Below are 12,708 nucleotides of genomic sequence, written 5' to 3' on the forward strand. Positions count from 1 at the left end.
ACCACCATCTTGGCTGACGGGCCCAGCTGTGCCCTATGGTGGGTCCGTTGGAGCCGGCTGGAACCAGCTGTGTCTGGGACGGGGCAGCCCCTGGTCTCCCCTGACAAGAGGCCCCTGCAGCCCTGGCTGCCAGCACCTGGGCACCAACACCCAAAACAACTCCGTACTTTCTGTTTTCTTTGAGTAGATACTTGAATTATTTAGTCGACAGCCATGCCATCCTCATTTGGATTAGGCAGGCAGAGTACTCTGGAGAATCTGTCTGGTCTTAAACAAGTGAGTTACTGCAGGCAATTGACAGACATTTTAGCTGGAAGTCAAGACGGTGGGTGACTCTGAAAGGATCAGAGTGGTATTTTGAAAACCAATGGCTTGGAAGGGATTTATGGATCAGAAGCTGGAGGAGGGTTAAGAGGGGTCAGTGAAGCATAGGGTCAAGAGGGGATAGGACAAGGAAGAGATAAAAGTCTGTAGGAAATCAAGGCTTTCTGCTCCTGCTGCCCCTGAGTCGGGAAATGTGAGCCGTGAAGCCTGCCTTTGGCAGAGGCAGCAGCAGCAGCTGCTTGGCCTAACCCAAGCCTATCTCCATCCTCGCTGACGCCAGAGGCAGAATATGCAGGACATATTTCTGTGTAATATTGAGACTCATGACATTATATGGTATTGCTTGAAAAGTTTATCGTAATTTGGTCCTGACATTCAGTGCTGATAAATTCAGTAAATATCAGACTGAGCAATGCCATCACCAATACCATATATGGTGGAACATGCAAAAGATGCAGCATTTCCATAACAAATTTTCCTCCTAACTGTTTCCATTGTGAGGCTTTCACAAAATTAAAGCTACGTATTTGCCTGTAAGGAAAGTGTGTTTGTTCATTGCGTCCCAAAATAGCTCAGTTTTCAACTGAGTTACGGATAAATATTTTAGATTTGTGCATAGACTGCATTGAAAATGTAGCCTGAAAAGGGAAAACATTGTAAAGCCATGATTATCTGAAAGTAATCACAGTGGAATAAAGTATATATCTTCAACTCGGGCAACAACCATCGTAGGTTTTGTGATACTAGAAGCATGGCAGAAATCTCTAATCTGAAACAACAGGCGCTATTCTGAATCTATGTTTGTAAACATACAATATCCAAAGAACAGCTGATAGACGTCAGTAGAGGTTTGATCATGACTCATTAGAGCTTGTTCCTCAAATCTTCTAAGGCATGAATCTTCTTGTTTGTCAAATAGAATTGATCATTTTTCAATTAACTTTTGAAATATGATTTTAACTGTAATGCCTAGCTACCACAGAAAATTTCTCAGGGAAAAGCAGAACATGGAACAAACTAATCCTTGAGGCCCATGAAGACTCTCTTGCAGTTATTTCTAGATCTTGGTAATTTAGATAATATTGGGTAATCATCAGTAATAAAAATGGATGCATTTCCGTCAGATGAGTGGAATTATCCTGATTTAATTAGCTAGTGATCTGGCTTGTGCATGTTTACGGCCTTTATCCAATTTGCTAGCAAAGGTTAGTATCTTCTGATATTAGCTACAGTATCAAAGAAAACACACAGCCCACACTGAGTCTAATGTTTCTTACAAGTGGCTGACTAAGAGTATGAAGTCATTTTCCAAACATGAGGCCTAATGGTTTTTGACTAGGCTTATGTACAGCACAAAATTAATCATACATTATGGATAAAAAAGTAATTTAAAAGCTCTCTCTTTTGTTTGCTTTGATATTGAAAATCTATTTCTGAAAAAAAAAATCAAATTCTGAGCTGCACAATTTGGTATTCTGTATTTAAAGTGCATAATAATAAGCCTATGTCATGTGATTTTGGTTTCTGCTCTTTTTCTAACTGGCTGAGGATTTAAAAACAGGGCAATAATGAATCACAAATAGCAAGAGATCTTTTTACATCCAAATGCCCTTCTTTACACACATGAATCTTTGGGCTGTTCTTCCAAGATAATTTTGAACTGAAATTTGTTCATACGTGTAATAGTAAGTAATAAGGGATAGCAAAAGAGCATAATCAACAGTCCAAAATGAATACTAGAGAACAGCCTGTATGGACTAACTCGGAATTTCCTGGAAGAGGAAATACAGCACTTCTTTCCCCAGTTTTCTTTCTTCTTTCTAATACCTTTTAAATGTACACTTTCCTGGCACGCTTTTCTGCAGCACATCTCATTTTTTATGTGTGAAGAGGAACTTCAGTAAATGGTATTCACTTTTTGAGTCCTATGGGGGGAGGGAAAATTATACCAGTTTCCATTTTCGAATATTTTCTTTTTTTACCTGTGCCTGGAAGAAGACTCTGAATTTAGAAACTAAAGACATTGCTTGCAACTTGCAACTAGCAGAGCAGAATTGCATTTGCTGAAACAAAACCAGCATCAGTTGTAAGAAAAAAATATTCTTGGTATGTTTGGTAATTGCAGGAATGAGTTTACGTACTTGACAAATGAGTAGGATACAGAAATGTCACCAAAAAGGGACTCGCCAGGGTCTACTGACTAATCCTTGAATTCTTTAAATTATTTTCTTATTTTATCTGATATTATGTCTACCTGGAATAAAAAAAATTAGACCCAAATTCAGTGAAACCATTAAGTAGATACTTAAGATAACCACACACTAAATGTTCTTGGTGTGTTCTTTACATCTGCAAGACTGATCCAAAGACTGTGGGGATTCGATTTAAGTTATAATAGCACAGAGTGAGCAGATATGACATGTATTAATTCTACTGATGACTGAAACCTGCAGAGTTGTAGTCCTAGCTCTTCTGAATATATTTCTGAACTGCAAAAGGGAAATTATATAAATACAAGAGGATGCAATACACTTTGTATACTTGTTTTAAAGGTACAAACCCTATTATACTAGTTATCAAAACTGTCAGATCTCAATTTTTCCTGGGGAAGCAAAGGGAATAAAAGGCATCAGTTAACAGGGAATGGGGTTCTCAGTTTACCGCCATCCTTCAGAGGTGATAATAATTAAATGCTGTCACAGCATCCATAGTTCCATGGTAATATCTCCATTATCAGGGTCTTCAAATAAAACCTGATTACTTTATGGGCAGCCCACTGTTACTACTGTTTGGCAGAGTTATAGGCTATATATAGAAATGGCCATGTTTTATCAGAGGTCAGATTAGAGCTTCCAGCATTAATATCTATATATTTTAGAGTACTTTCTGTAGAGATGATCAGGGAACATTACGTGAAAATAATAGTTTTGTATTAAATTATATAGCAATGTGTATATATACAATATATAAAGTGTATCTTAAAAATGCATCCAGCTAAAGCAATATTATCAAGTTGAATGTTTTGAGCTATTTTTAAAGCCATTTTCCGATATCATTCCTTTTAATAGTGTGCCTTGAATATTTACTTGAAACCTGCCCAAGTCCATAGAAAAGAACAAAAGCAACCAAATTCAGTTTATCCTTCTTCTCTTTTCTCATGTTTCATGCCATCCACCTCTCCAAGATCATTTTGGTTGCTAATAACAGGATTGGCAGACACCCTGCTGCATGGCTTATGGAACGGGCATATGTCACCAGCAAACACAGAGCTGGAGTTTCATGAACTCAAGTCAAGTGCATACAGAAAATAAACTTTTTCTTTATCCCTTTTGTTTCTTACTTGTTGCAGCATCTTATTGTAACTGCCTGTTTTGCAAATATAATTTTCAAGTTGACAGTATCCTTCTAATTTGGAATTCAGGGGATTTCTAGTATTTAGTTTTGAGTCTGTTGGTTCATTCCTTTCACGTTACTAAGATTAATGTGAAAACATGAGTACAGATGAAATAGTTTCTTCAGCTGTGGAAATGTCATAGAAGATTCCATCACTATAACAAAACAGAAAGCAAATACTTATTTTACTTATGATTATTACACTGATTTAGTGCTAAACTTTGATCTAAAGGTAGTTTCTGTCCTATTCAGTAAATTCGATACAACAGGTTTTGCCAAATAAACTTTTTCCCTCTATAACATTAAATCCTGGTGAATTTGTCATTTAAACAGCTCTTCTGATTGAAACAGATCCTTGTGCCTGTTGAAGTGAATGATAAAATTTCACTTCACTGGGGCAGGACAAAGCATAAACTTGTGAGATGCAAAGTGGTGTGTGGTTTAAAGTTAAGAGCAAAAAGCTGCTATGTATTTTTCTTACTTGGACAGCATTCTTCTGAAGTTGTCCTGGGATTTACAGGCATGCTTTTACTATTTCTTTTAAGTATGTTGACCAGTCTTTATACTTCTATCAATCAACCTCAAATAATTCAGCTAGAAACAATACATTAACTTGATAAGGACACCTGTTCAAGTCAGCTGGTTCTAGCAACATCCTGTCCATTTTATATTAATAGTTGTTTTTATCTCCTGTGCACATATTTAAGTCAATATTTATTAAATTAGTTTTGCAGATTATGACAGGGAGTTGACTTCTTTGCCACCTTGTCTTGATGATTGCATATTGATTTCTTCTTTATATTTAGGATATGATGCTTCAGCTGTTTCGGGGACTGGATTTTCTGCATTCACATCGTGTGGTGCATCGGGACCTGAAACCCCAAAATATCCTTGTAACCAGCAGCGGGCAGATAAAGTTAGCTGACTTTGGCCTTGCACGAATCTACAGTTTTCAGATGGCTCTTACCTCAGTGGTAAGTTTCTGGAGGCTTTTATTTTTCTTTTAATGCGACGACGTGCTTTACTCTCTATGTTCCTGGCTTTTTATCCCATGTTATAATGCTGCTTCTAAAACCATCTCTGCAATTGAAGTTACTTGTGTCTCTGAAAAAAATTGCTTTGCAGCCAGGACCGAAGTTGTTGTGATTACTTTGTACAAGTAATCAATTACTGCTTACTGGTTCTAAATTAAATCATGACTGATTACTGAAGGAGACGTATGTGCTAGTTTTCGGAAACTCCGTCAGTCTAGCTTCTGTTGTGATACTGACTTCTTTTGCACATTAAGCTAGACAGGTAGGGTGAAAGTTTCTGAAGTACCTATTTTAAGATAAAACTCTTGCTGATCCCCAGGTATCTTGCCTGAAAAATACACAGATACTTGTGAAAATGCCACACTGTCTTGCCTCTGATTTTCTGTCTCTGTGAATATGGGTTCAAAGCTTGCTCCCATATGTTACTGAATGATTCCAAATAGGGCTGTGCTGGAGGCAGCTCAAGTGGACCTGGCAGCCAAAATCACAGCTATTTCCCAAGCCAGCTGTTAAAGAGCACCTCCTGTATCTCTAGGCCCCCTGCCACTGTTGCCCCTCTCCCAGCAGCTCTCCTGGTTGTCCTTGGCTCAGACATGAACTCACTCCCAGAAGGTCTGGCCCTCTCCTGCATTAATGCTGGTAGAAAAGCCCTGCTGGCTCCTCACTTTTTGACCCCATTTCCACACTTGCTGGCCCTGCCCCCAGAATCAGCTGCTGTTAGCTTGGCACAGCATCTCTGAAGTGTATTGAAGAGTAACCGTGCTGCATGCATGTTGGGTGTCATTTGGTTTTGTTGCCTGCTCATAATTTTTTTTTGTTTTTGGGAACAGGAGTTTTTGAATTTCCATTTTCTATTCTGAGTATCACAACTGCCATGACAGTATCACTTACGCTAAAGACAGGAAAGGGAGAACTGCTGAGAAAAGAAACTGAAAGGAGTACACTTTGTGTTTTACATCATATTGTAGAGATTAGCCTGGCTCACGTTGATAAAAAGCAATCCGTTGTTATTCTTAGTTACTGTAAGAGTCTTCCCATCATTGTGTGATGTAACTATGACATCCTGGGTTCCAGCTTCAGTGTGAATGAAGGCAGGAAGCAACAGAAAATGATATCATCATCTTGCTAAACATCAGAAAGTATCCTCATCGCATAAAGCATATGTAAACTTGTGTTTTGGGGCTGGCTTTTTTCATTGCCTGTAGGATATAGCCTAATCCAAAGCTGAAAGAATCTCTCTGCTGAGGTCAGTGAGGATTGATCATGTTGTAACTCAAAACAGAGCTCTGAAGAAAAGGAAAGAAGAGTTGTTCCGGAATTGCTGTAATTTTTCATTTCCCAGTTATCAGTCAGTAACAGCTTCAATGAGTATTTCTATTGATCCATAAAATTCTTTAAGCTAAAATTGTGCAGTGTTGTAAGGCTTCCAGCAGGGCGTTTTTTAAAAGTTCTGCATAAAATGAGGAAAAAATATCTACAGAACTGAGCAGGAGTTTGTCCACGATCATGCAGCCTGCATAGGAAGGAAGGTCAAAAGACCCAGAAACAGAGTGCATCTACTGAGGCAAAAACATACCAAGACCTGCTTGTAAGAGAACATTGCCAGAATTGCTGTGCGAAGGATGTACGTATGCTCAAGTATCTAATCCTTGCGTGCTAGAAGTCATGTTTCCAAAACCATTAGCTAGTACCCTTAGTGCTGCTGTGAACAAGAGCTGTTCGGACTAAGGGATTGTCCACATGCAAGTTTGTACTGTGTTCGCAAAAGCATTCAATTGTCATTGCAGCTATGCTAAGGGGTATTAAAATAATTGAATTATTCAGTGACCAATGACAAATAAAGTATATGGGAATAGGTGTGAATAATGGCTTTCATACCTAGAACTTAGTGTATCATTATTTTCTTATTAAAAAACCCAGCTATGGCCATGGCTTTTTTAGGTTAAAAATTTATTGGTTTTAAAACACTTACTGTTTAACACCTTAAAAATCAACTTTTGTCTGGATGTGTCGAAACCTATAGGGGATTGTTGCTTACAATGTGATAATGTGGTATGGTTTTAAATGTCAGTCTTCATTGCTCCTGCAGACTGAGTGCTGGTTAGAAACTTTTACTAAATGTGTATTAGCTGATACAGGCCATCAGTTTTCCTTTTCTGAATGTAACTTTTACCTTTGGTGAGCTGCTTTGGTGTGCAAATTCTTCTTTTTTTTTCCTCCATTAAAACTCAGAACAGGAAACAAAACTTTAAAAAAAACCACCTCTGTTTTTTAAACATAAAGATATTCTTGACTTTACCGTTCCCAAAATAGTCTAAATTGCAGTTCTTTGCCAGGCAGCGAGTAAACTTTCATTGACTTCAGCAGGACTAGCTTTGTTTTGAAGTGTTTGCAGAAAAAAATGTTGCATTACAAAAGACAGCGTATATCTGCACATATATCAATTAATAAAAGTCCTAGCTTGCAAGGATTTGCTTCGGAGTGATATTGAAAAGTGATGGTGTGACAGCCCAGTGAGAAAAGGCACACTGCATGCGCTATCGCTGTGATCAATACAAGGGCTCTGCAGCATTTCCTTCAGAAGAGAAGCTTACTGCAAGATAAACTACAAGAATCATCTTTTGAAGTATCAGATCATTCCCAAGATGCATCCTCATTCATTGCTCACAAAGAAACTCTTCAGATGGGACAAAAAGAGCTTGCCATGAAAGTAATCCAGTAAAAACCGATCCAACCCAAATACTCCGGGTGCTGCAAATGGTAACTTCAAAGCAGTCTCCCTCTGATAGCCAGTTATTTCCACAAAGCTAAAGAATCCTGCTGGCAGATCAGTCATCCGGGCATATTGCTGTCATTTAAAGAAACCTCTTGATATTTCTGTCAGTGAATGAATAAAAGATTCAAACTAATGTTACACAGGCGTGGGGGGGGGCAGGGTGGAGATCACTACTCCCAGCTGTGATCAGGCTGAGAACTGATATGGGTCTGAAGTAACAGCACTAGAAAGAATGAGGTCGGGCGGGGGTGTCTCAGGTGGTGGGTAATAGGGCACGCTTTTGGTTTCGTACAAAGTTAGACTCTTTTTCAAGTGTTGGTCTTGGCCCTTGGGGAAATTTTGAATAGGCTTTGTGATAACAGAGAAGCTCCATAGGACAGAGGAGGTGGATTGATGTGACTGTGTAATCTTAGAGTTTGATAGCAAAAGCTAATGAACTGTCACTTTTTCTCCTGGTGCAGAAGAACAGGCACTCTGTTCTGACTTTCTCTGAGCAAAGGAGCAAGTTGCTGTCTGGAAAATCTGAAGTTATATTATGAAAAAGAAATAAGCCATTTATCTATTTTTCTTGACTTCTAACTGCCTTAAAGAAAGGAAATAAAGCTGAATCATGGCACACGAGAACACTAAGTGAGATAAGCGCACGCAGTTGTGATCACAGCATCTAGGTGGAGCTGAGGCTGTCCAGCTTTTAAACCTGACCTGCATCAGGATCTGAGCGAAACTGGCAAAATGTTAGTGTTTATAACACACTCATAATACTTTCTTTGAAAACATGTGTGCTTTACCTTAGATGGCAGCACCACTGATGGGGTTTTTTCCCATCAAATGCAAACAAAATTGTTTTATGTCTTCCTTTTAGAAAAAACCCACTTGTTTTCAGATTTACTGAACATCAAAAGGGAAAACTGATCACTTTCTCTGCTGATGCTCTAAGTTGTTGAATACTAGACTCGGCTAAATTGACGATTAGAAAGAGAAGACACAAAAAATCCTGCAGTTACTGTCAGTGAATAATTTTAGATTACGCTAGCATTTTATTTGAGTGTTTCTTCAGGACAGAAACTTTCCATCCATTTCTGGCAGTCCCTTCAGCACAAATGGTTTACATGTCACATCATGCAGGAACTTGGATTTCATTTTGTTGGTATAGTAGCAAGGGAGCATAAAATAATTTTCACTAACTGGGCTTACTTTGTAAAAATAAATGTATAAATTAGTTACAGCAACAAAAACAACAACAAAAAAAGATAGAAAAACCCTCTTCCAAAGAGGAACGAGTGCTTTCCTGCTTTCTGCCCAGTGTTGCATTGTAATTTTCTAATAAATGCCACCTGTTAGTAAATAATGTGAATGTAAACTCTCCTCTGAGCTAATATGATAGTTGAGAGCACAGTCAAAGAACTTTCTTTTGCTTTGCCTTGTTTTGGGGGTTTTTTGCCCTTTTTTTATGGCCACCTCTTCATGATACTGTGCTTCCCAAAATCCACATATTTATTTGTATGTAATACACCCTGCAGAGTCCATTCCTATGTTGGGTATGTTCCAGCAGACCTGGAGACTGTTGCAGTACAGCTTTAACCTGAGATGCATTGGGTATCCCTAAATGGACCTGATTCAGCAATCTATTTAAAGCTCACCGCTAACATCAAACATAGGAGTAGACCTATGGAAATTAATCAAGCACCTGCCTTTGGTGAATCAAAGTCAAAATCCAGGCTGTGTTAAAGAGTGCCCTAATGGAATCAGTATAGTGACACTAGATTTTATTTCATACATAGTTTGATAAGAGCATAAATCTTCCTCCCTCTGACAAGGTGGCAGTGACGTTGTTTTGGTATGCACTGAGTCTTCACTGTTGTGAGGGAGCACATCACCTTAGATCTGAGCCCCAGTCTCCAGTTCTTTCTTCATGGTGCGTTTCTCCAGTCCACCCAAATGTCCCTGAAAAGGAAAATGAGTCACAGACAGACATCCAGAGGATCAAAATATGTGTTGTTGAGCTTGTCAGTGCTGCTGCTGAAAGGTTGTGGCTATTTAGGAATGCAGTATGATTAAATTGGTTGGCTTATTTAAGGAAAATCTGTCTTCCCTACTAACACAGAGTTCTGCATAAAAAGTCCATGTATCTGGCGTTGTGAAGAAATGAGTTAGTTAATTTGTCTGATATTTTAACATCTGGATAGCTGAAGGAATCTTTATTGCATCCTCCCAGACACCCTATAGGAAAGTTATTTCCATTGCATAAAATGAGTAATTTATCTCCGGAGCCATCTTAAGAACAAAAATCATTATCGGCACATTGACAGTAAAGTCCGCAGCTGACTAAAAACATTTAAATATATATTTACGTTGACTTCGCTCAGATCAGATGTTCACTAAGAGGGCTCAGATTTGAAAATAACAATGAAAAAACAGATTGCTCAATGTCACAATATTATCAAAGGGCAATACAGAAATACATGTGGACAAAGTTAGGAAATTAGAATAGAAGTTTCTTTTATTCATCTGCATTATGATCATATAAAATCATTTTCAAAAGTGAGTATTAATTTTTGTTACCCATCAGAAGAAACTTCAAAGTTTTTAAGACTTGTCTGGAAGAGCAGTACTAGCTGCTCGGTACTAGCTGCTTTTGTAGAGACACAGAGGATTTATGGCAAGGTTGTTATTTTTAGAAACACATCCTAGAGATAATATTCTAAGGGTGCCGTTTCACAGTCAGCATAAGTAGATGTAACATTTCTACTGCAGCTGAAAGGGTGGTCCTGCTTTTGACCACACGCACCCATCACTTCCCTTGTGTCGGCATTAGTGGTTGCACCCTTGCAGTCCAACTGAAAATGAGCCCCATAAAAAGCAGTTATTCATTTTCAGGTGGATTAGCGGATGCAAATCACTGTGCAGCCACATGAGTGAAAGAACTGACACACAGGGGAGGGTGAGCAGAAAGACGGGGTCATCCACTCCGTAGACACCACAGTCTTAGGTTTGTTGGAGTCAGTTATGAAACCACATCTGAAGTCTTCAGCTGAGGACTCGAATAACTAAACTAACTCAAAGGCGGAAATGTTTTTCAAAACCTCGCAACTCATGCTGACTTACGCTGTTTTGAAGATGTTAGATGAACCAGTTACTGGTTCATTGAAGGCTCTTACTGTATCCGACTAACAAAACTTCTAAGGGTATCTGTATTGATGTTTGAAGTATTTTTTACCCCCTCAGTGCCAAGGCCTGGGTTCAGGGCTCTGTGCTGTTCCTCTGCAGCTGATGCCACAACTCACCCTCGAGACCTGTCAGGAATGCAGGGAATGCAACCCTCTGCTCTGATTCAGGCCCAGGTTTATCATGAACCATAAAAAGCCTATCTTTTAATCTCTCAAGGAAAGTAAATTATTTCACAGTAAACAAGCAAATTGGCTCCACATGAGAATATTTTCTGTGCCAAAAAACTCCTTTTCAGAGCTGCAAACATTAGAATATATATCACGTGATGAGAGTTTGTCCACACTGAGCTGACCACATTTTGCAGCCCTGCAGCTGCACCAGTGCAACCTTGTAGAATAGATTTACCTCGTGCTGGTGGAAAAAGGGAAAAAAGGTACAACTTCAAGCACAGTTCATATCAGAACAAAGGAAGTTTCTGCTGGGTTGGACCAAAGGTTTGACTGTGCGCGCTATCCAGGATAATGTCCAACAGAGGATGCTTAGGACGGAGAGTAAGAACCAGCTTTCAGCGATCAGAAATCCAGCAATTTCCAGTACTGGAGATTGTATCTGGGTCATTGCTATAATAATTACTGGAGTACCCATCCTCCATAAATTAATCTACTTACTTTTTGAACCATTTATACTTTGGGCTACAGTTAACTTCTGCACTGTAAGAAAAACTCTTTATTTTGTTGTAAATCTGACACCTGATAATTTTACTTAGGTTCCTCTTAATTCTGCTTTTGTGAGACATTCTCTTTTCACCTCTGGGTGAAGTTTGGTATTATTTTGCAGCAGTACCATTCCATTTGTGCAAGAAAAATGTACTCAGTGCAAATAGGCCTTCACATGTTGATGTGAATTGTTCTTTTTTCTTTTCTCTTCTCTTTATTTTCCTTCTCTTTCACTTAAGAAGATACAGTAGATATTGTTAGTAATGGTACGATACTGACAGTTTTCATACAAAAATCTGGTGAACGGACTTTAGGATGTAGAAGAACTGAATTTATAAGGAACAGGCTGTGCTTAATCTGCTAAAAAAATGGGGGCAGAGAGGTTGTAAAAGGGGGAAAGAAAGGCAGAAAATTACTACTGTATATTTTCTCTATGCTATAAAAGAGCATCCTGCTATTGTGTGACCATACTTCTATCTTCTGTTTTCGAATATAAAAATATGTGGTGCATTTCCACATATTTTTCATTTCCCAGTGATTTACATCTTCTTTGTACTACTCTTCTGTTGATTTAAGCGGGTCTGTTTTTACATTTACTCTGAGAGATAATTGAGTGGGTTGGATTGTAAAAACAATTTGATTGTTTGACAAGGTCTCTCCTTGTGTATTTACAAAACTGTTCCCACATAATTTCAAACCATCCTGAAACACTAAAATACGGCCTCAGGTTACGCTCTTATCACAGCACACAGGGTAAGCAGGCATGGGCCTGTTTGGTACTTGAATGTGAGACAGCCAAAGGAAGAGGAGCAGAGAAAATAGCATACGCTCCTTGGAGCTCATGCTATTCCAGAGTGAAGGCAGGTGTCTGTACGCTGCTGACGGAAATGCTCTTAGGGCTTAATATATAATAAAAATGAGTCGCTGACGCATTTTTGCAGTGGCAGGGAAGTATCTGTACATTTTCTCTGCACACTGGCCGAAGTCCTGCTGTAGAAGGTATTTCTAACTGAAAATTCCCTTGTACAGGTACACCTGAGGAAATTTCTCTTAGCCTAACAATATTTAGTACTTGTTCAGTGTTGCTGGCGTGGAATTCTAGAGCTCAAAAGCAGAAGAGACGTGAAATCATCCAGTCCTTTTGTGAATAAGACAGGATTGTTCTCTGTTATGTAATTTCTAATGTTTTGCCCATGTTAACTTTAAATGTGCCAAGAAATAGGGATTCCATCGCTTCCCATGGGAGCCTGTTCCAAAACCTCTATATAATCACTCTCAGAAAGTTTCCTTGATGTCC

General features: G+C 38.8%; 1 protein-coding gene across 5 annotated transcripts in view; it reads left to right on the forward strand.

Moving 5' to 3' along the window:
* CDK6 (cyclin dependent kinase 6) overlaps positions 1-12,708 on the forward strand; it is a 143,111-nt gene that overhangs the window by 53,547 nt on the left and 76,856 nt on the right. For all 5 annotated transcript variants that reach the window (XM_072854266.1, XM_072854264.1, XM_072854262.1 and 2 more), the window contains one exon: positions 4,524-4,691. In XM_072854266.1, coding sequence (XP_072710367.1) covers positions 4,524-4,691 — 168 coding nt within the window. The remainder of the gene's footprint in view (positions 1-4,523; positions 4,692-12,708) is intronic.

The sequence above is a fragment of the Ciconia boyciana genome, chromosome 2, assembly GCF_034638445.1.
Source record: "Ciconia boyciana chromosome 2, ASM3463844v1, whole genome shotgun sequence".
Classification (NCBI taxonomy): domain Eukaryota; kingdom Metazoa; phylum Chordata; class Aves; order Ciconiiformes; family Ciconiidae; genus Ciconia; species Ciconia boyciana.